Source organism: Pipistrellus kuhlii, unplaced genomic scaffold, assembly GCF_014108245.1.
Source record: "Pipistrellus kuhlii isolate mPipKuh1 unplaced genomic scaffold, mPipKuh1.p scaffold_m20_p_57, whole genome shotgun sequence".
Taxonomy (NCBI): Eukaryota; Metazoa; Chordata; class Mammalia; order Chiroptera; family Vespertilionidae; genus Pipistrellus; species Pipistrellus kuhlii.
In genome coordinates, this window is record NW_023425559.1 from 906,432 (window position 1) to 930,950 (window position 24,519).

The 24,519-nt window shown below is 62.6% G+C and overlaps 2 protein-coding genes and 1 non-coding gene across 5 annotated transcripts; 2 read left to right on the forward strand and 1 right to left on the reverse strand.

The window, feature by feature from the left end:
- Positions 1 to 6,281: 6,281 nt before the first annotated feature.
- On the forward strand, positions 6,282 to 13,479 carry ZMYND19 (zinc finger MYND-type containing 19). Of its 2 annotated transcripts, XM_036416955.2 has the most exons (7): positions 6,284 to 6,543; positions 6,999 to 7,114; positions 7,720 to 7,779; positions 8,431 to 8,537; positions 9,048 to 9,188; positions 12,650 to 12,830; positions 12,920 to 13,479. In XM_036416955.2, the coding sequence occupies exons 4-7, from the start codon at positions 8,437 to 8,439 to the stop codon at positions 13,061 to 13,063; spliced, it is 567 nt and encodes a 188-aa protein (XP_036272848.1). In that variant the 5' UTR covers positions 6,284 to 6,543; positions 6,999 to 7,114; positions 7,720 to 7,779; positions 8,431 to 8,436; the 3' UTR covers positions 13,064 to 13,479. The 2 variants fall into 2 exon arrangements, with proteins under 2 accessions (XP_036272847.1, XP_036272848.1); XM_036416954.2 differs by lacking the exon at positions 6,999 to 7,114 and having other exon boundaries at positions 6,282 to 6,543.
- Positions 13,480 to 16,312: 2,833 nt separating this feature from the next.
- Positions 16,313 to 23,786, forward strand: DPH7 (diphthamide biosynthesis 7). Of its 2 annotated transcripts, XM_045573906.1 has the most exons (8): positions 16,315 to 16,445; positions 16,773 to 16,860; positions 17,987 to 18,198; positions 18,555 to 18,727; positions 21,422 to 21,491; positions 21,574 to 21,639; positions 21,774 to 21,946; positions 22,995 to 23,786. In XM_045573906.1, exons 1-8 carry the CDS (start codon positions 16,438 to 16,440, stop codon positions 23,408 to 23,410), a joined length of 1,206 nt encoding a protein of 401 aa, XP_045429862.1. In that variant the 5' UTR covers positions 16,315 to 16,437; the 3' UTR covers positions 23,411 to 23,786. The 2 variants fall into 2 exon arrangements, with proteins under 2 accessions (XP_045429863.1, XP_045429862.1); XM_045573907.1 differs by lacking the exon at positions 16,773 to 16,860 and having other exon boundaries at positions 16,313 to 16,445; positions 18,104 to 18,198; positions 22,995 to 23,779.
- Positions 19,552 to 19,655, reverse strand: LOC118707112. The gene has a single exon (XR_004984187.1). It is a non-coding gene; the product is annotated as a U6 spliceosomal RNA (small nuclear RNA).
- Positions 23,787 to 24,519: the final 733 nt, after the last annotated feature.

The following is a 24,519-nucleotide window of genomic DNA, read 5'->3' on the forward strand; positions in this document are numbered from 1 at the left end:
GCCCAGGCCACGCCCTCCCCGGGCCCGCCCCCAGGCGGTCACGCCCCCGTCCGCTGGGGTTTTCCTGGCCGGTCCCCTGGTCTCCTCGGTCCCCACGCGCGCCGGTCAGCCCGCGGCCCCGCCTCCGGCCCGCAGGGTGGAGGTCCGGCCGGGTCCCGGGGTCCGGCGCCCGGGCACTCCCGCTGCCCCGGGAGAGTGGCCGGCTCACCTCCCGAGGAGGCGGGGCCGCGGCCGGGCTGGGGCTGGGGATGGGCCGGAGGAGACGGGGCCGGGTCGGGGTGGGGGTGGGCGGGAGGAGACGGGGCCGGGTCGGGGTGGCGATGGACCGGAGCTCTGCGGAAGGACGTCCGGAGGGCTGCGGGCGGGTGTGCGGGCGCTGGGAGCTCGCGGCGGTCCCGGGGCTCAGGGTGGAGTGGACAGGTGGGTGCGGGGCTGGAGTGGAGGTGGCGCGGGGCTGAGGGTGGGGCGGGATATGCGTGGCTCCGGGGCGCGGAGGGGCGTTCTCTGATGTGTGGTCTCCGAAAGGCGAGGCGGGTGGAGAGTGAGGTGGGGGCCGGGGCGGGTGGAGAGTGAGGTGGGGGGCAGAATGAAGGGGGGGAGAGTGAGGTGGGGGACGGGGCGGGTGGAGAGTGAGGTGGGGGGCAGAATGAAGGGGGGGAGAGTGAGGTGGGGGCCGGGGCAGGGGGGAGAGTGAGGTGGGGGCCGGGGTGGGTGGAGAGTGAGGTGGGGGACGGGGCGGGTGGAGAGTGAGGTGGGGGCCGGGGCAGGGGGGAGAGTGAGGTGGGGGCCGGGGTGGGTGGAGAGTGAGGTGGGGGGCAGAATGAAGGGGGGGAGAGTGAGGTGGGGAGCCGGGCGGGGGGAGGGTGAGGTGGGGGCCGGGGCAGGGGGGAGAGTGAGGTGGGGGCCGGGGCGAAGTGGGAGACCGAGAGCCCGGGAGAGACGGCCGTGCCCGCTCAGCTCAGAGCTCGGAGCGCGGCCAGGGGCGCCCCGCTACTTAAACACGGGGCCTGTCGGAGGCGTCGGGTCAGCGGGGGGAACGGGTGGCGTTCTCTAGCGGAGAAAGCTGGCCTCGGTACACGCTGTTCGGGGCGTGGGAGAAAGTCACGGCCCGCAGGTCTGAGATGCCCGCCGGGCGCTCGCATGAGTTTGGGGAGACGGAGGATTGGAGATCCGTTACGCGCCCTTGTGTGGACGGAACTCGGGGCGCTGATGACGTTGAAGTTTGGGGTGAAACCACAGAGACCTAACCTGGCCCTCAGCTAATGGAGCGGGACTTCCTGCCCGCAGGGTCTGCGGGGCCACGGGAGGAAGGGCGGGGCCGGGGAGCCCGGGAGAGCCGGGGTCAGGCAGGCGGCGCCGGACCCCAACCTGGCTCCCGGGAGCCTGATGCGCCACAGAGGGAGGGGCTGACTGTGCAAATGAGGGGACTCCTGAGCCAGGGCGGACTGCCCAGGAGAAGGAGGGGATTGTGGGCATCCCATAATGCCACAAGTCCCTACTGAAGTCAAGAAGGAAGAAGAGAGGTGTGCTGACGTCTTTCTCTCAACGTCCCTTAAAAAAAAAATATATATATATATATTAAAATTAAAAATAAATATATATATATTATTGATTTTTTACAGAGAGGAAGAGAGAGGGATAGAGAGTTAGAAACAACGATGAGAGTCACTGATCAGCTGCCTCTTGCACACCCCCTACTGGTACATGCCCTTGACCGGAATCGAACCCGGGACCTTTCAGTCCGCAGGCCAATACTCTATCCACTGAGCCAAACCGGTTTTGGCTCAACGTCCCTTTTTTCAAAATATAAATATTTAATTGGTTTCTTACAGAGAGGAAGGGAGAGAGATAGAATCATCAATTAGAAATGTCAATCAGCTGCTCCTGCACACCCCCCACCAGGGATGTGCCTGCAACCCAGGTGCATGCCCTTGACCAGAATTGAACCTGGGACCTTTCAGTCCGCAGGCTGACGCTCTATCCACTGAGCCACACCAGTTTCGGCTCAGCGTCACTCTCCTCTTCCTCTCCTGGTGCCAGGCTTCCTGGGTGTCTACTCCTGTGCCTGTGGGTGCCCTCCTGAGCCCTGTGGCCATGTCCAGACCATTTCCCTGTCACCTTCAAAGCTTTGCCCGGCTGATAGGGCTCCGGCTTGAGAATGGACCTATGAGCCAGGAGATCACGATTCAGTTCCCTATCAGGGCACATGCCAGGTTGTGGGCTCCATCCCCACTGTGGAGCATGCAGGAGGCAGCCGATCCATGACTCTCCTCACTGCTATCTCTCCCTCTCCCTCTCCCTCTCCCTCTCTGAAATCAAAGTGTACCCAAGTAAAGTGTACCCAGGACTCATTCTAATTGCGTGAGGTGACAGATAGACAACTGCTCGCTCTCAAGAGTTTTGTGCCTACCCCAGAGTAGGGGTTAGCCCCCTGGGAGATGCCAGGGTTGCCTGGCCCCAAGCCTGTGGGTTTTCTTTCTTTTCTTTTTAAATATATTTTACTGATTTTCTACAGAGAGGAATGGAGAGGGATAGAGTTAGAAACATGGGTGACAGAGAAACATTAACCAGCTGCCTCCTACACAACCCCCACTGGGGATGTACCCACAACCAAGATACATGCCCTTGACTGGAATTGAACCTGGGACCCTTCAGTCCGCAGGCCGACGTTCTATCCACTGAGCCAAACCGGTTTTGGTGCCCGTGGGTTTCCTGTGGGAATGGGTGGGGCAGGGGAGGCTGTGAGTAATCTCCATGGGCTCCGGTCCCTGGGGGTGGTCTCCGGTGTCCAGTTCCTGGCCCCGTGGGGACGGAGGCAGAGGAATCCGGGCGTGGGGAGTGAGGGAGATAAAGGAGGTGGGGGCTCTGGATTGGCCGGTTTGCACGTGACAGTGTAGTCCCAGAAGTTGCTTGCTGTCTCCAGGAATTAGCTCTGGGGGCAGGCTCTCCCAAAGTCGCAGGGCCCCCAGGTGTCAAAGCACAGGTCAGACCATAACTCTGTCCATCCATCTCCTCCCCACAGCTCTGCCAGAACTCCAGCCGCTCCCTCCCTTGGCTTGGTTCCTTCGTCTCAGAGATGCCTGCCAGCCCCTCTCCTTCCCTTTTCCAGGCGCGCTGTTTCTCCCATCAGAAGGTGGGCTTATCCCTCCCATGGACCCTGGGCTGGCCCGGCTGGCTGTGATGGTGATGCTGTTAGAAGCGATGCCACACCAGCTGAGGGGCTCACGAGGGCGTGGGTGTGGGAGCTGCCACTCGACAATGCCTGCTTACTGCTGGGGAGACCTCAGAGGGAGAGGGGGAGAGAGAGGGGGAGGGAAAGGGGGAGAGAGGGATAGGGGAAGAGAGGGAGAGAGAGAGAAGGAGGGAGAGGGGGAGAGAGGGAGAGGGGAAGAGAGGGAGAGAGAGAGAAGGAGGGAGAGGGGGAGAGAGGGAGAGGGGAAGAGAGGGAGAGAGAGAGAAGGAGGGAGAGGGGGAGAGAGGGAGAGGGGAAGAGAGGGAGAGAGAGAGAAGGAGGGAGAGGGGGAGAGAGGGAGAGAGAGATTGCCTGGACACCTGTGTGCCCCTGGCTCAGACTTCTTGCCTCACTCACACCCAGGGACTGGCTGAGAGGCCCTGGCTGTGTCCGCTAGCTACTGCTGCAGAACAAACTGCCCCACTTGCTTAGTTATTGTGACAATGAGGCTGCCCTCAGCCAGAGGCTCTTCTGCTCCGTGCGGTATCTGCTGAGAATGGGACATCCAAGACATCTTTTTTCTTTTCTTTTTTAAAAATATATTTATTATTGATTTCAGAAAGGGAGAGGGAGATAGAAACATCAGTGATGAAAGAGAACCAATGATCATCTGCCTTCTGCACGCCCCCCACCCCCCACTGGGGATAGAGCCCGCAACCCGATCATGTGCCGTTGACCGGAATGGAACCCAGGACCCTTCAGTTTACAGGCTAATGCCTCACCTGCAGTGACTGGGGTAGCCCAGGTATGGTCAGCTGACACACCTGGTCAGGTGTCCCCGGTGAGGCCTCTCCACATGGCTGGTTTGGGTGTAGCACAGTGGGATGGTCTCCAGATAGTCAGACTGACGACCTGGCGGTATGTCACCAAGGCGGAGGAAGGTGAAGCTGCCCATCCTCAGTCCTGGGCTGTGAGTTCCAGAACCTTCTATGACTGTAAGTGCATCAAAAACAGTCACAGGATCAATTGGGCGGAGCATCACACACACGAGGAGGAAAGGAATTGGTGACAAATGGAGACAGCTGGCCGCACCAGCCAGCAGCAGAACCAACCAGCTGAGCCCAATCTGGATTACAGAACCATGAGGAAGTAAACAGTTGCTTGAAGTCGGGAGGTTTTGGGGTGGTTTGTCATGCACCAACAGATAACTGGGACAGACATTATTTTTCATGGTGGTGGCACCAATTTTTATATCTTTATTTATTTTAATATACATTTTATTGATTTTTTACAGAAAGGAAGGGAGAGGGATAGAGAGTTCGAAACATCAATCGACACATCCACTGGGGATGTGCCCACAACGAAGGTACATGCCCTTGACCAGAATCGAACTTGGGACCTTTCAGTCCTCAGGCTGATGCTCTAGCCACTGAGCCAAACTGGTTAGGGCAGTGGTGGCACCAATTTGTAATCCCAGCAACAATGCACGAGGGTTGCCTCCCCCCACCCACACTTGTTTGATTCATTGATCCCTTGATGATAACCATGTGATAGGTGTGTGGTGGTACCTCATGGCGTCCTCCCTTCTTTCTGATAAAAGTCAAAGAGCCTATTGCTCCTCCTGCGCTCTAGTCTGGTCACAATAGCCACCTCCATTTTCTTTTATTTATTTATTTATTTATTAAATATATTTTATTGAATTTTTACAGAGAGGAAGGGAGCTAGAGAGCTAGAAAGGTCTATGAGAGAGAAACATTGACCAGCTGCCTCTTGCACACCCCCTACCGGGGATGTGCCCACAACCAAGGTACATGCCCTTAACCGGAATCGAACCTGGGACCTTTCAGTCCACAGACCGACGCTCTACCACTGAGCCAAACAGGTTTCAGCTATTTATTAAGTATGTTTCCATTGATTTTAAAGAGGGAGAGACAGAAACATCCCAGGCTACGCACCCCCCCTCACACACACACGGAGCAGCAATGCAGGCATGTGCCCTGACATGACCGGGAATTGAACAGGTGACCATTGGTGCATAAGACGATGCTCAACGCACTGAGCCACACCAGCCGGGCGGCCACCTCCGTTTTCAAACATGCCAGGAATGTCCCCAGCTCGGGGCCTCTGCATCGCCTCATCCCACTGCCTGGAATGCACTCCCTGTGTGATGCTATGACGCATGCTTTCTCCTTCCACTGACTTGTGGGTCAGGCCTGCTCTGCTCCCCACCTTCACCAGGACCCCCAGCCTCTAAAGCTGACCTACGCGTTCCCCCGCGGCAGGTACGGCCTCCTCACTCCGCACATAACTCTCTCCACGGGCTTCCCTGCCTTCCCCGCTGGAACAGGAGCAGGCGCTTTCAATGTGTGCGCTGTGTGTGTGTGTGTGTGTGTGTGTGTGTGTGTGCTGGGGCCACAGCGCCAAGCTGGAGTGGTTGCCAGGAGGTGAGGAGTCCCTGGAGCAAGCTGTCTGCGCCCGGGACATCGCCCACCCGGTTAGGGAGCCTGCGGCCCGGGACGCTGGTGCAGCCTGGGGTTGGGAGCCGGCCGCCTGGTCCCAAACAGGCCCCGAGCTGAGGGGACAAGGCAGGGGGAGGAGGCCCTCCGCTGGGCTGATCTGGATTGGCCTTGCTTCTCGGCGGCCGGGCACCTGGGCCCCGCGCTCACCCCGATCCCGCCCCTGCCCGCTGCCCTGGACCGAGGGCCGTGTACGGGAGCCGCGGCGAGCCCAGCGCCCGGACCATGGCCCTGGGACAGCCGGGGGCGCAGCGCCGGGAGCCGCGCGGGGACCGGGGCGGCGCGGGGGCGGGGCGCGCGGTCCGGGGGAAAGCGCGGGGTCGCGGGCGGCGAGAGAGCCGGTGCCGGCACAAAGCTTCCCGCGAAACTGACGTCGCGGGGCGGCCGCGCAGGCCCCGCCCCCGGCCGCGCCCCTCCCCCGCGCTCGGCTCGCTGCGCGGCGCGCCTGCGCACTGGCCGGCTCCCCGTTGGCCGCGGCGGAGCGGCGCGCGCCGGCTGGTGCAGGGCGCGCCCCCCTATTGGCCGGCAGGCGGCGGGCGGGGGTGTGTCCGCGCCGCGCCCCGCCCTCGTCTCCGCTCGCGGTGGTGCGCGCGGCGGCGGCGGCGGCGGCGGCGGCGCGTGGCAGGTCCGGCGGGCTCGAGGCGGCGGCTGAGGCGGCCTGGTCCCGGCCCGGCCTCGTCCCGCCCGGCGGCCCGGACCCGACCCCGGCCCGCCCGCCCGCCCGGCTCGCTCGGCGCGCCGCGGCCCCGCCCCGGCCCGGCACCTCCCCAGGGAGCGGCGCCGCCGGCGAGCGCAGGCCTGGCCATGACCGACTTCAAACTGGGCATCGTGCGGCTCGGCCGGGTGGCCGGGAAGGTGAGCGGCGCGGGCCGGGGGCGGGCCGGTGGGCGCGGCGTCGGGGCGTGGGGCCGGGCCGGCCGGGGCCGCGGGGCCTGGCCGGGGGCGCCGGCCCGGCGGTTGTGAGGGCGGCGGCGGGCCGGCGGCGTGTCCCCGCGGGGCACCCTCCTTGGGCCGCGGCCTGGGGCCCGGGCGTGCGCCGCGGCCCGGGAGGAGGCGGCCCGGCGGCACCTGCGGCGCGGGGACCGCAGCGCCCTTCCGAGGCGGCGCGCTGGCTCGCCCCTGCGGAGGCCGGTGTGTGCGCGCCGCGCCGCGCCTGCGGGTCCGGTGGCGCCTCGCACGGGTTTCACGCGGCCAGCGGGGGCCCCCGCGGCCAGGCCTCCCTCTGCTGCTCTCCAGCCCGGGCCCGCCCTCCGCGGGGCCGAGGCCGGGGCTCCTGGCACCTGTGGGCATTGAGGCTTGGCTGTTTCCAGGAGCCGGCCGGCCGTGCCGCTGACCAGCCCCGGACCGTACCCTGGATGGGAACCCTGTTCCCATCGCCAGCGGCGGAAGCTTCGGGTGGGAGAGGAGCAGAGGCAGTCAGACGAAGGTAACACGGACGCAGACCCTCGGGAGCGGCTTCCCGAGCCAGAGCGAGCCGGCCCTGTGGGGGCTGCTGCTGCCCGCCCGCCCGCCCGGAGGCGTGGCCTCCGACCTAGGGACGGGTGGGCGCCCCGCAGCCCCGAGACCCTCCTGACCCAGCGCCACGCAGGAGCCTTCAGACCTTTTCCTCGGAGCGAAAGTAAAAAGGTCAATTCCGTGGGCAGCTGTGCGCCGGCTGCCCGGCTTAAGAAATGAACGTTAATCGAAACCTTCTGGATATTCTGCCTCAGTCCCGCCCCCTTCCTCTGCTCCGCGGAAGCCGTGCCCGGCTAGGCTTATTGGCACCTGAGACGGCACAGGGTCGAGGTTGGCCAGCTTGGTGGCAGGTCGGATGGGTAGCCTCGTGCGGGTGGCAAGCGCAGCCCGATGCCCGCTCCTCTGGTGCGGCCTCGGGGGGGACGGCCAGCCCTGGCACGGCTACCTGCTGCCTGGGGCAGACTGCCCACGCCCTCGCCTTCCGATCTCTGGCTCCTGAAGGGGCTGGTCCGTGCCGCCTGTCTCCAGTACCTTGCCCGTCCCGCATGTAACGTGTGAAATGTGGTTGATTTGTAGACCAAGTACACGCTGATAGACGAGCAGGACATCCCGCTGGTGGAGGGCTACTCCTTCGAGGTGAGGGCGCCCCCTTCGCCAGCCCTTGGGGAGGGCCGGGCCGGGGGGGGCCGGGCTCCCTGTAGAACTCGGTCTCAGCGCTGCCTCTGTGGCCCTCCTCCCAGTGGCCACCCTGATTGCTCCCCTTCCCCAGGAGAGACCAGTTGTGCCATATCCGTGACTGAATTCAACTGGATGAGCCCTGGTTCCTTAGGAGGCTGTCCCCCACCCCCCTAGCCTGGGCCCTGTCCCTCCCGGTGCCCAGTGCTCCTTCCTCTCTTCTTCCTGGTGCCCCTGCCTTCCACTGCGGCTGCTTGACCAGCTTCTGTTCATGCCCCAGGCCCCAGGCCCCAGGCCCCCACCGCTCCTCCCTCCGTGAAATCCTCGTCGGAACACCCCACACACGCATCCCCGGTCCTCACGCGCCTGCAGCAGCTGCTTGTGCCGGGTGCCCCTCTCACTGGTGGTGGCGTTTGTGAGGCCTCCTCTCCCTGTCCACCGTGCTGCTGCCTGTCGCGCTCAAATGCAGGGGCTGGGGACACGCGGGCCCGTGCTGTGTCCGGGCTCCCGGGGTCCCAGCTGCCTTGTTCAGGCGCTCGGTATCTCTAAGGGGGATCAGAACGGTTGCGCGTCGGAGGCTTCTTAGCAGACCTGTACCTTGTTCCTTCTCAGGCCAGGATGGAAGTGGATGCCGATGGAAATGGTGCTAAGATATTCGCTTATGCCTTTGACAAAAACCGAGGAAGGGGCTCGGGCAGGCTTCTGCATGAGTTGCTGTGGTGAGTATTACCGGGCTGCTTGTTCCCCACTGGGTCCTGCATGAACTCTGGGGCACAGGAGCCAGCGTGGCCTCCCTCGTGCTCTGTGCCCTCGGCTAACTCCGAGGAGTGGCGGCGTGCTGTGACACCAGCGGGCCGCCGGTCTCCAGACCACATGCTCTGCTGTTCACAGCTCACGGGGACGGTTACTGCCTCCCCAGGAGGGTGGGTTCTGCTCCCCCCCCCCCCCGACACCCCCTACACACACACCCGGCCATTCCCACCCCGGGCAAGCCCCCACCGCCCCAGTGTCTGTCCATTGGTTATGCCCACGTGCCTGCCGGCTCTGGCTGAGCCTGTGGGGGGACGTGGGGAAGCAGCTGCCGTCCTTGGTGTGCATGGGGGGGGGGATTGGGGGAGTCCCCTGGGCATCCTGACTCCGGTGTGCCATCAGTCAGTGTGCGGGCAGTGCAGGTGCGTGGCGGACGCTGGCTGGGCTGTGGAGGTGGGTCGAAGAGTGCCTGTTTCTAGGGAGCGGCACAGGGGCGGCATCGCCCCCGGCTTCCAGGTCGTGCATCTCAACGCGGTGACCGTGGACAATCGCCTGGACAACCTGCAGCTGGTGCCGTGGGGCTGGCGGCCCAAAGCGGAGGAGACCTCCAGCAAACAGAGGTGGGTCTTCCCGCTGCAGGCGCTGAGGACTGCTGCTCTCACACCGGCCCACGTCCCCGCGCTGCCCGATGCTGCTGTTGTCCCTGGACGTGTGGGCCTCTGTTCTGGGAGGCGGGGGAGGTCCTGGTGCTTCTCTTTGGGGGGCGTCTAGGCTGGACGCCTGCCGGCAGTAGCACTTGCCCTCGTCCCCGAGGCAGGGGGGGTGTCCAGCTCCTGCACACAGGTTTTTTTGTCCTGCTCCGTGCCCAACACTGACGCAGTGGGTGAGGGAGCAGGCCACGTGGATCAGAAGTTGGTCTCTACTGAGTCCTGCAAACGGCGCTTGTGCTCAGCACAGGCACCTGCCGGTGGGAAGGCCGCTCCGAGCCTGTTCCTGCGGCCTGGGGGCGCCCAGCTCGGAGCTTCGAGGAGCCCCTGGGACGAGCGGGGGACCAGCAGCAGGATGGGGCTGGAGCTGACAGGCCAGGGTGTCTCTGGCCACATGCATTCCAGGCTCGGAGGGCCCCCACGGGCTTCTGCATGCCCCCGGGCCTTTGGGCAGCTGTCCCCAACGGTGGTGGTGACTCCCAGCAGTCAGATGTCAGGGAGGTTGGACGGGTCAGTGTTTCCCGGGATCTTGGCAGACGGAGACGGGTGAACAGCCAGTTGTCATCCTCACGGTCTTGCTGGAGCCTGAGCAGCGGGTTCAGAGGCCACGTGTCGGGTGGTCCCAGGCTCTCAGACATGCCTGCACCCCGTGCCTTCCTCCCAGGCGCTCAGCACGGAGGGGCAGGGCTGGGCCGAGCCTTTTGTAATCCTCGTCCTGCATTTCTGGTTGAATGTGACAGATCCTGGCTGGTAGGTCCGTGGCTTAGAGCAGTGGTTGCTAGCCGGTGGCTCGTGAGGTCCGAGAGGTTGGCGATCTCTGGGGTAGAGCATTGGTGTGATATGCAAGTTTCCAGGGTTGACCCCTGCTCAGAGCAAATACAGGAACCAACCAATGAATGCACAAATAAGTGGAACAAGACATGGGTGTCTCTCTCTCCTTCTTCCTGTCTCTCTTTGAAATCAATACATTAAAAACAAAAAAGAAAGAAGTGCCCTGGCTGGTGTGGCTCAGTGGATAGAGCATTGGCGTGGGGACTTACGGGTTTCAGGTTTGATTCCAGTCAAAGGCACATGCCTGGGGCAGGCTTGATCCCCAGTAGGGGTCATGCAGGAGGCAGCCAATCAATGATTCTCTCTCATCATTGTGTTTCTATCTCTCCCTCTCCCTTCTTCTCTGAACTCAATAAAGATATGTTTTAAAAAGAAAAGAAAGTGACAAAAACAAGGCCCAAGTTTGGCTGAAGCAGAGATCGGGCACTGATTGGCGCGGCCACCAGAGCGGCAGACGCGCTGCCCCCGGCAGGTCCCCGAGGCCTCGCAGGCCCTGGGTCACCAGTGAGCTGCGTTAGCTCACGTTTCTCCCCGGGCGCTGGGACGGACGGCTGGTCCACAACAGAACCGAAGGAGCAGGGCAGCCGCCTCAGGTTCCCGGGCCAGTGAGCACGCGTGTGCGGTGTCCATGCGGGACCTGCCCTCCCCGACCCAGCAGGCCCTTTAGCCCCCGTCACCAGCAAAGGGTCTGCTCCTCCGGGTCCCTTCTTCCTAAGGCCGACCAGCACCCGTGTGTCCACCACGTGCGCCTTACCCTTGGTCCGGTGGCGGCGCTGGGTGGCTGCTCCGTTCCAGCGTGGGGAGCGATGCTGCTGTGAGTGTGGGTGTGCAGACCCCGTTAGGACCCCCCGTCAGTTCTTGTGGGCGTGCCCCCAGGAGTTAGATTGCGGGTCCTGTTGGTGATTTTCTGAGGGCCCTCAGACAGTTCCCCAGTGGCTCCCGCCGTATGGTACACGGTGCCCAGGCCCCCTCCACATTCCCTCAGCACTTAGCTTAGTTTGTTTAACAGCAGCCATCACTGTGTGTGTTGGCTCATTGTAGTTTTGCTTTTTCCTGCCCACTGGGGATGTTGAGCATGTTCTCGTGGGCTTTGGGCCATTTGTGTGTCTGGAGAATGTGTAGCAGTCCTGTCTTTAAGTTCCGTTATCTTGTTGCATTGTACTGGTCTTTATGTACTCTGTAACCGTTATCACATCTATGGCTTGCAAATCTTTCTCCTCATTTTCTGGGTTGCCTTTTTACTCTGGACAGTATCTTGATGCACAACAGCTTAAATTCCGTGAGGTCCACACGCCTGTTTCCTCTGTCAGCTGAGGCTCGGTGGCCTGTCCAGGAAGTCGTGGCCAAGACCAGTGTAGGGCAGCTCTTGTCCTGGGTTTGCGTCTTCTTCTTCTTTTTAATACTTCATTGATTTTTTACAGAGGGGAAGGGAGATGGATAGAGAGTTAGAAACATCGATGAGAGAATCATTGATCAGCTGCCTCTTGCACACCCCCCACTGGGGATGTGTCTGCAACCGAGGTACATGCCCTTGACCGGAATTGAACCTGGGACCTTTCAGTCCGCAGGCCGATGCTCTACCACTGAGCCAAATCGGCTTCGGCTGGGTTTGCTTCAGAGAGACCTTGTGTTTGAGGTCTTATTTTTAGGTCCTTGGTTCATTTTGAGTTACCCTGTTTCCCCGAAAATAAGAGTGTCTTATATTAATTTTTCTCCCAAAGTTGCGCTAGGTCTTATTTTCAGGGGATGTCTTATCTTTCCATGCGCTAGGTCTTATTTTTAAAGGCTGTCTTATTTTCGGGGAAATACGGTAGTTTTTGTGTACGGTATTGGGTGAGGGTGACCCTTCCCATTCTTCTTTTTTAAAAACTATTTTCATTGATTTTTTACAAAGATACAAGGAGAGGGAGAAATATCAACAATGAGAGAATCGTGGATCGGCTGCCTCCTGCACACCCCACACTGGGGATGGAGCCCATAATCCAGGCATGTGCTCTGACCGGGAATTGAACCAGTGACCTCTTGGTTCCTGGGTCATCGCTCAGCCACTGAGCCACACCAACCAGGCTTCTTTCCCTTTTTTACCCAAGTCCCCACAGGCCTGGGGTTAAACTTCCTGGAAGGCCACAGTGCTGCCTGTGAGGGCGCCTCACTCCGGAGCCCTCAGTTGCAGCCCTGCTGTCCTCACACGGACGGGGTGGAAGGGTGCGGGCAGCACAGCACTGAGGGGAGGAGGCGCAGACCAGCGACGGAGCAGGCGCTGCTGGGGCCCTGAGCAGGGAGGGGACTGCTGCTGGCTCAGGTGGCAGGCGCGGTGGGGTCCTGAGGCTGAGTCCCATGCCTGCCGTGTCCCTGGCGCCAGGTGCGGGAGACCCAGCCCTGCTCTGCGCCTGTCAGTGGGGAGACCAAGGCTACAAAGTAGGTGTCAGTGGGGATGAGCCCACAGTGCGGGTGGGCCACGTCCAGTTGCCAGGACAGAAATGGGGGTGGCCGTCCTGGGTCCTGCATCATCCTCTGTCCTCGCTGGGCCCCTTCTCCTTCAGGGAGCAGAGCTTGTACTGGCTCGCCATCCAGCAGCTGCCCACGGACCCCATCGAGGAGCAGTTCCCCGCGCTGAGTGCCACGCGGTACTACAACGCCAACGGGGACGTGGTGGAGGAGGAGGAGAGCTCCTGCACCTACTACGAGTGCCACTACCCGCCCTGCACCATGATCGAGAAGCAGGTACGGCGCCCCGCTCCGTCCCCTCGGGCTCGGGCCTCCAGAGGAGGTAGTTCTCGGCAGGACTGAGGTCACCTGCTCTGTGCTTTCAGCTCCGGGAGTTCAACATCTGCGGGCGCTGCCAGGTGGCGCGGTACTGCGGCTCGCAGTGCCAGCAGAAGGACTGGCCCGCCCACAAGAAGCACTGCCGGGAGAAGCGGCGCCCCTTCCAGCACGAGCCCGAGCCGGAGCGATGACTGGGCAGCGGCAGCCCGGCTGTGGCTCCAGGCCCGCCCTGGGCGCCGCGGACACGGTGGTGGCTGAGCCTGGTGTGGAAGAAGCCGGCAGCGCCCGGAGCCGCGGCGGTGGCGGCGGCCCTGGTTGCGGGCACTTGGCGGGGCCAGCGCTCCCCTGGAAGTGCTCCCTGCAGGACAGCTGGGAGGCTCCCGCCAGGATGCTTCTCATTATTTATATGTTAATATGTTTGTAAACTCATGTACAGTTTTTTGGGGGGGAGGCCGTGGGGGGTTAGGAGTTACAAATAGAATCATTTGCTGTCATCCTCAAGCTGCAGACGGTCAGGCCACGGGTCTCAGACTGTCACAGCAGGAGCCGCCAGGAGTGCGGCCTCGGTGTGGCGTCCACACGGAAAGTAAAGGGCAGTCACCCAGCACCTGCTCTGCGCTCCTCCTTTCCGCTGAGCCTGTTTCTGCTGGGCCGGGCCCTGGGGTGGGGGCTGCCTCGATCCCGGCTTCTCCCAGGAGTGAGCCCAGACCCACTGGCCTGTGGCGGGGAGCGGCCCGGGGATCGCAGCCCAGCTGCGACGTTCTCGCCTGGACTCCCTGGGGCCGGCAGGTCTCTGAGGCCCTGCCTGTGAACAGCGACCTGGAGGACGGGAGCTCTGCTCCCCACACCTGCTGGGCCTCCGCCTCCCTGGAGCCACAGATGTCCGAGTGCTGGGCCACCCGGCAGCACCCTGCACAGCCACCCTGGGGCAGGGAGCTGGGCTGTGTGGTTGGCATCTGGCTGGGAGGATGACTGGGTGGCCCCGGCCCTGGAGTTGCTGCTGCTCTCCATGCCAGCTCTTCTGTGCTCACCGCGGCCTGGCTGGGCGGCCCATGCTGGCCTGTTCTCTGCTGAGCTTCCTGTCGCTCCTTTGCATGTGTGGTGTCCTGTGCAGAGTCCCGGGGAGCAGGCATAGGAAATGTAGAGCTCACGGGAACAGGAGGGCTCTGTTCTCACCCTGAAGGAGGGTTTTCTGGACGGGAGAGGACTCGCATTCCCACACACTTGTTTGGCCAGACGCTCCTTTGCAGTCAGCGGTCAGGCATGGGTATTTTCTGGGTCCGAGAGTTTTGCCCCACGGGCGGTCTGTTCAGGTCCCTCCAGACCTTGGGATGAGCAGTGATGGGCTCAGCTATTGGGGGCGGTGACATGTGTGATCCTGAGAGAGAGTTGTCCCTACAGCTGGTTTGAGCTCTCGGGACATTCCCGGTGACTGCGTCCAGAGGCTAGTTCTGGCCAGGACAGTTGGGGGTGGGGCTGTATAGGCCTGGGCCCTGAGTGCTCAACAGCTTCTTTCAAAAAGGCTCCTGGGCTGCAGCTACGGGTTCTGCCTGTCCTCTGGGGACTGGCCAGGTTGGTGCTTCAGCCGGTCTACATCCCCTGACCAGCACGTTGCTCTGCAGTCAGACATTCGTCAGAAAACCCATTGGAAGGGACGTGCCAATCTGCTGACCACAGTGCCCACTGGGTCCTGACACTTGGCTGCTTCCTACGTGTCTCGTGGTGCTTCAGGCATAGCCTTGACCTGGGGGTCACTGTCAGCCATGGAGCTGGCGCCACAGGAGGCAGCGTCCCAGCCCTGGGCTGAGCTGGGAGCGTGGCCTTGGCCTACAGTTGGCCCTGCAGCAGTTCCTTCCCTGTGCTCATGTCATCACCATGGTGTGGAGAGGTGCTATTGGTCCACAGACTCACTAGCTTTCCTTGTCTGCTGCCTTGTACCCAGCCCAACCTCCTGATCTTTGTAGCCACACAGCTGAGCATCTAGGAAGTCCGACATTCAGAAGGTCCGTTCACCGCGGGGCCTGTTTTTGACCTGGTGGCAATGTGGCTGGTGGAAAACATCTCTCTTTGGGGCAGAGTCCACGACTGTTCCCAGTCCTCCTTTCTTCAGCGGTGTCAGCGTCCTGTAGCTCCGGGTCTGACCGAGGCTGTGCTGGCCACTCCTTTATATGCTGAATCTAAGTGGCGGGGGACCCCTGCCCTCCCTGGACACTGGCTGTTCTCCAGGCACCTGCACCTGTGCAGAGGGCCTGTGTCCTCTCCCGCTGCCCTGGCTGTCAGGCCTGCATCCTATCCCACTGCCCTAGCCTGTGTCCTCTCCCGCTGGGCCGCCCGCCTTCCTGGGTGGGCAGGAGGGGAGGAGGGCAGCCGAGGCCCAGCTCCTTCCAGCCTGGACTCCGCTTCACGCATGTGAAGGCCCTTTGCACACTTCCCTTCTCCGCTGCCCTCGGGCCCAGCTGTCCTGTCAAAACCCAGGCAAGGGGCTCGCCCTGGCACTTGGCGCCCGCCGAGGTCCGCCGGCCGGGAGGGGGCGCAAGAGCTCGGCCTTAGAAGGGGGAGGCAACTGCGGCCGGAAGTCCCGCCCCAGCACACCGGAAGGAGTCGGGAGGGAGGTCACTGCGGAAGGGGAGCAAGTACCTACCGGTGCGGCGGCGCGGGCGCTCCTTTCGCGCTTGGGTTCCGGCCGCAGACCCCGGCCGACCCCGCCGTCGCCTCGGCCCCTCCCGGGCGCGCAAGCTGGCCTCGTCATCCGTCCACAGCGCCTCGGCCTCCGCCGCGGCCGACGCCGGGGGGCCGGGCGGGCCCGCGCAGCTCCTGCAGGCGCTGGACACGGAGTTCACGGCCGACTCGGTGGAGTGGTGCCCGCTGGAGGGCTACCGGCACCTGCTGGCCTGCGGCACCTACCAGCTGCGGGAGCCGGAGAGCCAGGTGCGGGCGGCCCTGGGGCTGCCGCGGTCCCGGGCGCATGGCCCGCGCCGGGGGTGTGGGGGGCAGAGCCACCCCGGCCCCCACCCCCGCCCCCGCCCCACGGCCGCACCTCCCCGGTCTGCGGCCCAGCGCTGAGACAGGCGCCCCTGGGCCCACAGGGGGACGGTGCGGCGTCTGCCTGGGGCCCAGGGGCAGATCTCTGTGGCTGAAGGCCCTCTGGTTGCGGCGTGGCTCCAGCTGATGTGAAGAGAAAACGCGCTGTGTGGGGACTGCACCCAGTCTATGGGAGCAGACACGTGGGCCCAAACCGCGACCCTTAGGGGTGACCGCTGGCGCTGGAGCACAGGCCCCAGCCGGACTGCCCTGTGCGGCCCTGAGCACCGCTGGCCCCTGTGGGCTGGTGTGGAGGGAGGCTCTGAGCTGGGCCCGCGCAGTGCCCGGCAGCCCTCTCCCTCGCTCCCTGCCCCACCGTCAGCCTCTGTCGGGGTCACCTGGACACCTGCATCTTTTGCAGAGCAAAGAGGACGTTCCTGAGCCTCAGGCCCGCTTGGGCCGTCTCTACCTGTACAGTTGCAGTGGCCCCTCTGCTTGCTCGGTGACTGAGATTCAAAGACGAGACACGTCTGCCATCCTGGACATGAAATGGTACGGACCTGCGAGAACCCCACGGCCTGGAATCGCGTCACTGGCAGGGTGCCTGATGCCGGCAGCATTCCGTCGCCTCCGAGCAGCTCGGCTCTTCACTGCCCTCCCGCCTGCGGGCACTGGCGGGGTGATGCAGCCTGGGGTCCGTGTCCTTTGTCAGTCTCCCAGCCCCAGAGTCAGCCCTGTTCTGAGAGTGGTGCTGGTGTGAGGGTGTGTAGGCTGGGGATCCAAAGCAGCGTAGGGGCTCCCCTGTGAACGGCGAGTTCCTGGGGTGCTTTGTGCCATCCTGGGCCCCTGTCCTGACTGGCACGTGGACTCTCCCCTCAGGTGCCACATCCCGGTGGCTGGCCACGCCCTCTTGGCTGTGGCCTGTGCCGATGGGCTCATAGGGCTATACCAGCTGCTGAGATCCAAGGTCAGTGGCTGGGGAGGGCGTCCTCGGGCTGGAGGGGACATCTCCCTGGGGTGGTCTCTGTGCAGGGAAGTCCCACACACAGCGGTCCGGGGCAGCCATGGCCCGTTTTAAAGTGTCGGGTTCTTCCCCGCAGGTGGGCAGGGCTCGGCCTCTCCCTCTGGTAAGAGGTCCTGTGAGTGTCATATCAGAAGGCCTGAAGCCGCGGGCTGCTGGCCTAGCTGTCATCGCCTCTGAAAGGACTTCTGTAAGGAGAGCCTGGACCACCGTCCTTTTTTTTTTTTTTTTTTTTTACAATATGTTCTTATTGATTTCAGAGAGGAAGGGAGAGGGGGAGGGAGGGAGGAACCTCAGAGGTGAGAGAGAGTTACTGACCTGCTGCTGTCTCCTGCACGCCCCCCACTGGGGACGAGCCCATACCCGTGACCTGGTTTATAGGTCGCCGCTGAACCATTGAGCCACACTGGCCGGGCAGCAGAGACTTTCTTACGTGGGACCTGCCCTTCTCAGTGACGGTTGGGAGAGCACACGATCGCAGCCCTCATCCTTGGGAGCCTGGAGGGGAGGGGAGAGGAGGGGACAGCCCCCCTCCCAAGGCCATGCCTGCTCTGGAGCACACGGGGTCTGCGCGGGAGGCCTGAGCAGAGCCTCAGGGCGCCGGGCTCCTGGCCTCGGAGGGCTGTGTGGAGAGGCCTTGCTCCCGGCCGCGGGAAGGAGCGGCTTGTCCTGGGAACAAGGGAGAAGACGGGGCCCCGGGACCGGATGGAGGCCCAGGGCCCGGGATCGAGGCAGCAGCCGTAAACCCGAACGGAGCCGCCTGTGGGGCGGTTAAGCGGGTCCAGGTCGCGTAATGAAACCTCCGAAGGTGTTAGGAGAGAGAGACAGCACTTCAGCGGCACATGGACTCTCCCCTCAGGTGCCAAATCCCGGTGGCCAGTCATGGCTTCTGGAAAGGAAACCAGAGGGAAGTGTCTGTTGTCTCTGTCTCTGAAGGCCCAGCCACCTGGGGAGCTGAGGGCGGACACCAGGGCCCTTCCAGGCCCGGGGGGGGAGCGGGGACGGGCAGCGAGGGGCTGAGTGCCATGCCTGCTCCCCCGAGGTCACTCGCGGCTGGGACTTCCTTCTGTAGGTATGTGAGCTCTCAGGTCCCCCGGGAGCGAAGGAGAGCGAGAGGGGGCGGCGGCGGCCGGAGCCGGGGGCTGCCCTCCAGGTTCCCGGGTGGCGCTTGCAGCGGTTTGTGCCCCAGGAGACCGCCTACCGCCTGCAGCCGCTCACCAGCTTTGCCCTGAGCAAGCAGGGTCTGGCCTTGTCCCTGGATTGGTCCACCGGGAAGGCGGGAAGGTGAGCGCCCCGTCTTCGCGCTGAAGGCTCGTTCCTGCTTTTGTGGGGGAGCGTTGGCACCCCCCGTGCTTCCCTGGCCGCGGCCCCTAGACCCCGGGTGCCATGCCAGGCCCCCCACCCCCAGGACAGAAATCCCAGCCTTCTAGCTAAAGGGTGGTGTCTCCGTCCGGAGCGGCCGACGGTCTGACCTCCACAGGCTGAGTGGGAGTGCCGCTCTGCAGGTGCCCAAGCTGCTTACACACCTGCCACTTGCCAGGCCCAGGCAGAGCCGCCCGGGGTTTGCTTGGGACCCTGAAGAGGCGATGCGGTGGGTCTGAGTGACCTTCACCGGGTTCTCCGTTGCTCCCTGTGTCTAGGGACAGCTGCCAGCCCTTAAAGATCATCAGCAGCGACTCCAAGGGCCAGCTGCACCTGCTCCAGCTGGGCGAGGCGGGGTCCCAGCTGCATGAGGTGGCCGCCTGGCAGGCGCACCAGTTCGAGGCCTGGATCGCGGCTTTCAATTACTGGCAGACGGACGTGGTGTACTCCGGTGGGTGTCCTGCGCCGGCAGCAGCCACGCACCGGCATCACGCCTCCCTCTCTCCGACCCTGGCCTCGCTGGGACCGGAGACCTCGTGCGCAGAACGCGCTTTCCGGGCGGGAGCTGTGGCTGCTCCCCACCTCTCAGCTCAGCAGCGCCCGCTGCAGGATCTGCGGGAGCCCTGCCTCTGCGGTGCCGTCTGCGCCGTCGGCAGAGGCCCCAGCGTGGCCGGTGTTTGTGGGTCCCGGGGGCTCGGGGCTGGATTTCAGGCTGCTGCTGCCTTTATGGGGGTTTGCCTTCCTGAGGGAAAGGGGGTGGGAGAGAGGGATCGGCTTGCTGGTGCTGTGACTTGGGGACGAGGAGGGAGCAGTGGCCGGTCCAGCCTCTGGCCCAGGCAGGGTTCTCCCCGCGGAGGGGCGGCCTTGGCCCCTGAGGGGACAGGTGAGGAGCCGCTGCCCCTGCAGGAGGCAAAGATCCCACCTGCTCCTGCTCCGTCCCTGGCGGGGAGGAGCGGGCTCTTCGGTCAGAGCCGGTAGCTGGGCTGCCTCGCCCCACCAGACCGCTCCTGCCAAGGTTCTGGTCGCGGCCCCCAGGCCAGCGGCCCCTTCGGCCCATCTTGCTCAGCTCCTCACAGCATTTGGCATGCGACCCTGGGTCTGGATCCGGGCTCCCCTTCCGCTCTCCACCCCGCCCTCTGCCTCTGTCCTCACTCAGCAGGTGACTCTCCTGAGTGCAGGCACTGTCCCTGCTGGAAACACTTGCCCTTGGCCCTCCTCCAGGGGGCGCCGCGGAGCCCCCACCGTGTCGGATGGCACCCCTGCTCCCCTCTCTTTAAAACTGTGGAACGCTTCACGAATTTGGGTGTCATCCTTATGCAGGGGCCATGCTAATCTCTGTATCGTCTTCATTTTAGTATAGGTGCGGCCAAAGTGAGCACTCTGCTATTTTTTTGGAAAAAATATATTCTATTGATTTTTTACAGAGAGGAAGGGAGAAGGATAAAGTGTTAGAAACACCGATGAGAGAGAAACATCCATCAGCTGCCTCCTGCACACCCCTTATTGGGGATATGCCCGTAACCACGGTACATGCCCTTGACCGGAATCGAACCCGGGACCCTTCAGTGCTAAGGCCAATGCTCTATACATTGAGCCACACGGTCAGGGAACACCCTGCTCTTAACATCCAGCACCAGCACAGGGTTTGGCGGCCACACCAGAAACCTCTGCCTCCTCGGCCCCCCGGGTCCGCCCTTGTTGGTCTTCTCAGGTCTCGGCACTGGCCGCCTCCCTCCTCTCTGTCGTGCTCATCCTGTGTTTGGCGCTTACCTCCCCCCAGGGTGGGGCCTCAAACAGCCTCAGAAACAACGAGGATTTCATTTCATTTTCCAGTTAGTCCCTCTGCCTTGCGGCTCCGCTGATGCAGGGCAGGGGTGTAGTGGGCAGCGAGTCGATCATTCAGGACCAATCCAGTTACTCAGCGAGCGTTCTCTGGGCGCTTGGGCACATGCGTGAGGGAGGGACAGTCCCTGCCTTCACTGAGCCCACATTGATGGGAGGACATGGACAGAACCGACACCAAATAGACAGTAAGTTAGCCCAGAGGTCAGCAGAGCCAAATGTTAAATAATTATGTAAATAATTATTTACATAATTATGTAAATAATTATTTACATAAAAATGTAAATAATTATAAAAATAATTTTATATATAGAATTATTTTTATATATAGAATTATTGTTTATATATAGAATTATTTTTCTGTATTTATTGAAATGAGCATTTTGAGTAACAAATATCAATAGGACGACGGTTGAAATTTCTTTTGAGAGCCAAGATTTTTTTTGTTTTGTTTTTAAAAAATATATATTTTATTGATTTTTTACAGAGAGGAAGGGAGAGAGAGAGCTAGAAACATCGATGAGAGAGGAACATCGACCAGCTGCCTCTTGCACACCCCTACGGGGGATGTGCCCGCAACCAACGTACATGCCCTTGACTGGAATCGAACCTGGGACCTTTCAGTCCGCAGACCGATGCTCTATCCACTGAGCCAAACCGGTTTCGGCGAGAGCCAAGTTTTTTAAATTTAAACTATATAGGTAGGTCCATTGTTATGAACTTAATTAGGGTCCTCCTAAGCTGGCCTTTGCAAAAAACTTGAGAGCCGTGGTTTGCCAACCACTGAGTTAGCCAATTGCACAGGAGGGCCGAGGCAATAGGTGCTGGTAAGGATAGAGCCAGGGGCCAGGGTGCTGCGCCGGTGCAGAGGGTCCCGTTGCAGAGCCGGTCCTGTGGGGAGGCCTGGAGTGGGGGAGCCTGATGCTGGACAGTCGAGAGGAGCAGTGACAGGAGGAGCAGGTGACAAGAGGTCACCGCCAAGGCCAGGGCCGTGCAGGCAGCCCCGGAGCTTGGCCTCGCTGGTGTAACGGAGCCCTCACGGCAGCTCGGGTTGCTGTCCCTCACTCGGAGTTGCGCCATGGGGACCTGGGAATGCCCGTCAGGCCTGCCGCGGAGCTGCCAGCTCTCCCTTCTTCCCCGCAGGCGCCTCTCCGAGTCCAAAGGCAGTGGTGGCTCGGTGCCTGGGCGGGGTGCTGACCTGAAACCCAGGAAAAGGGGCCCCTCCCCTCACGGCCTCAGGTTCCCGCTGTGAGACATACCACCTGCTGCTGCAGGCCACGGTCAGCCTTGCTTCTCTCCGCAGGTGGGGACGACGCCTTGCTGAAAGGCTGGGACACCAGGGTCCCCAGCGCATCGGTGTTCACCAGCAAGAGGTAAACCCCGGGCTGGCGGTGGGTTGACAGCACCTCCCGGAGGGGCTGCCGCGCCTGCTGAGGCCTTGCCCTTTGGTTACAGACACGGCATGGGGGTGTGCAGCATCCAGAGCAACCCCCACCGGGAGGGCATCCTGGCCACCGGGAGGTGAGGCCACGGCTGTTCCCGCGCCCTTCCTGCTCTCCCTTCCTGTCCTTGGGCCGGGGTGCGGGTGGGGGAGGGGGACTCGGCCCCCGGTCCTGGGAGACGACCCTGCATGGGGCCCTCTCGTTGGGTTTCAGCTATGACGAACACGTGCTGCTGTGGGACACGCGGAGCATGAAGCAGCCGTTCGCAGACGTGCCCCTGCAGGGCGGGGTGTGGCGGCTCCGGTGGCACCCTGTGCACAGCCACCTGCTGCTGGCGGCCTGCATGCACGGAGGCTTCAGCATCATCGACTGCCGGCAGGCCACGGGTGAGGGCCCTCGCCTCCTGCCCCCCATCCCCCAGGCCGGCTCTGAGCGCCCCGGAGTCTCGGTTGCAAGCACTGTGCCCTTGGGCTGCAGTTCTTCCCTGAGCAGCTCCGTGGTTCTGGAGCCTTCTGCACTGCCCGGGACCTCTGTGCCAGGAGCCTTCCCACTTGTCTCTTTCCTAACCACCCGTGGCCCACCTTCTGCCTTGTCCTTCCTGCCGGCGGACAAGGTGGTCTGCACGGCCAGGTGCCCCCAACGTGCTTCCCTTCCTCTCCTGCTCCACTCCCCCTGTGGGCAGAACCAGCACCGGTTCCGCCCGCTCTGCTGGGCCGTCCTGCAGGGAGTGCTGGCAGGCCCTGCGAGTCGCCAAGCACGGACCTGGCCTGTGCGGCCCTGCACCATCCTTGCGTGCTCTGTTGCGATTCAGACCGCGTGGCCCTGACCCTGCACGTGGGAGGCAGCGGTGGCCACCCTTTGGGTGCTGGCCTTTCCGGCTGGTGACGGCTCCATGCTCACATCCCCTCACTGGCCTGGTGTTCCTCAGCGGCTCCAGCCAGCCTCGGCCGGCGTGGGCTGGACCCCTTTCTCTGGTCCTGTCGCTCTGACCATCGGCAGCTGTGTGCCTTCTGGACGGAGGCCTCGCCTCCCCCGGTCCCACCTCCAGCCTCCAAGTTGCCACAGCAGCTCAGGAAACCTCCAGGAAACTGCTCACGTTCCAACCCTTCCAGCTGAGTGTGCTGACGGGGACCATCCAGCCTGTCACCATGCCCCGGGCCTTCCCCTCATCCCTGTGTTTGTGGCTCCCCAGGAGCCGTGCTCTCACTGCCTTGCCTCCGCGGGCAGCTCCTGTCCTCAGCTGTGCACGCGTCCTGCCAGCCAGGCCCAGTGCTCTCAGGTGCATGGAGCATCGCACCTGGTGTCAGCCAGCCTCTGTCCACCCCACGCCCACTCCCGCAACAGTGGTGCTCGCCGTGAGGGCGGGCAGGGCCATCGGCAGGGTCAGAGACCAGCTCCGCATAACGATGCATTTCCTGTTCTGTCTCTGTCCAGAGAAGAAGCAGAACATGTGCACCATCTGTGTGTCCCACACGCTGCCCAGGTCCCTGCTGTATGGAGCCGACTGGTCCTGGCTCACCTTATGCCGTCTGCCTGAGGAGCAGCTGTCATCCCACTCAGCGCCCTTACCCGGCTGCTCCCTAGTGGCCAGGACGGGAGACGAGGGTGGAGGCCAGTGGCCAGGACCTCCCTGTCCTGGCAGTCTCGCAGAAGTCACGAGTGGAAGCAAGGAAAGTCCTCCCCTGCCGTCCACAGAGGCGAGGAGCATCAGCAGCCAGCGGCACAGCCCAAGGACCAAGATCCGTGTCTGTGACCCAAGAGTGGGAAGACCCGACCTCGACATCAACCTGCTGGCCACATGCTCCTTCTACGACCACGTTCTCCACCTCTGGAGGTGGGACAGCAGCTGAGCCAGGGAGCTGCCCGGCTCGGGACCACAAAGGCCAGGCCGTGAACGAGCTGCCTCAGACCCTCCTAGGCACATGCTTGGGTTGTGGGCTCCATCCCCAGCCGGGGGGGGGGGGGGGGGGGGGGGGGGCGTGCGTGCAGGAGGCAGCTGATCCATGATCCTCATCATTGATGTTGCTCTGTCTCCCTCCCCCTCTGAAATCAATTAAAAACAAGCACAAAATACTGAGATTCTGGCCGGGAGTGCCTCTCCCAGCTCTCAGGCTTGTCTTCTGTGGATCTTCCAATTCTTCCCACTCGTTTAAGCATCGTTTACAGTAATTACACCAGCACTGTTAAAAGATCACCCACCCCACGGAGGCACCGGAGGCGCTCCTGTCTTTGCCAGCGTGGCAGCAGGGGGAAGGGGGTGTGGGTGGGGAAGGCGGGGTGGGCACGCTTCCTGACCCTGGCTTCCGGGAGCTGCGGAGCTTCCCCACGTTGTACACGAGAAACCCACACACTCGGCTGGGCTTCTGACCCCCGACGTCCAGACAAGCTCGCCCGGGGCATGGGCCACCCCTGAACTCGCCAAGCCATCAGCATTACTGGGGGGGGGGGGGGGGCGGCCTGAAACGTGCACTTGAGCGTCTCCCTGAGGGGGCCGCACGGCTCGCGTCCGACCAGGACGTGCTGGGTCATTCTGGCTAACTGGTCAGTCCCCTTACCATCCGCTGGAGCTTCCGTTCCTTAAGGGTCAATCCAGTACTAAGACCACAAAACCCTAGGCCCATGGTCGGCAAACCGCAGCTCGGGAGCCACATGCGGCTGTTTGGCCCCTTGAGTGTGGCTCTTCCACAAAGTACCACGGCCTGGGCGTGTGTTTTGAGGAAGTGGCGTTAGAAGTCTCAGCTTAAAAATTTGGCTCTCCAAAGAAATTTCAGTTGTTGTCCTGCTGATATTTGGTTCTGAGGACTGATGAGTTTGCCGACCCCTGCCCTAGGGGTTCCCGCTTAAACAGGCCGGGCACGGGGAACAGACAGATCCCTCGGTGTGCCCGGTGTGCTGCCAGGGAGCAGCGCCTCTCACCTGACGCGCCCCCACCCCGCCGCCAGCTGCTCTGGAACCGTGA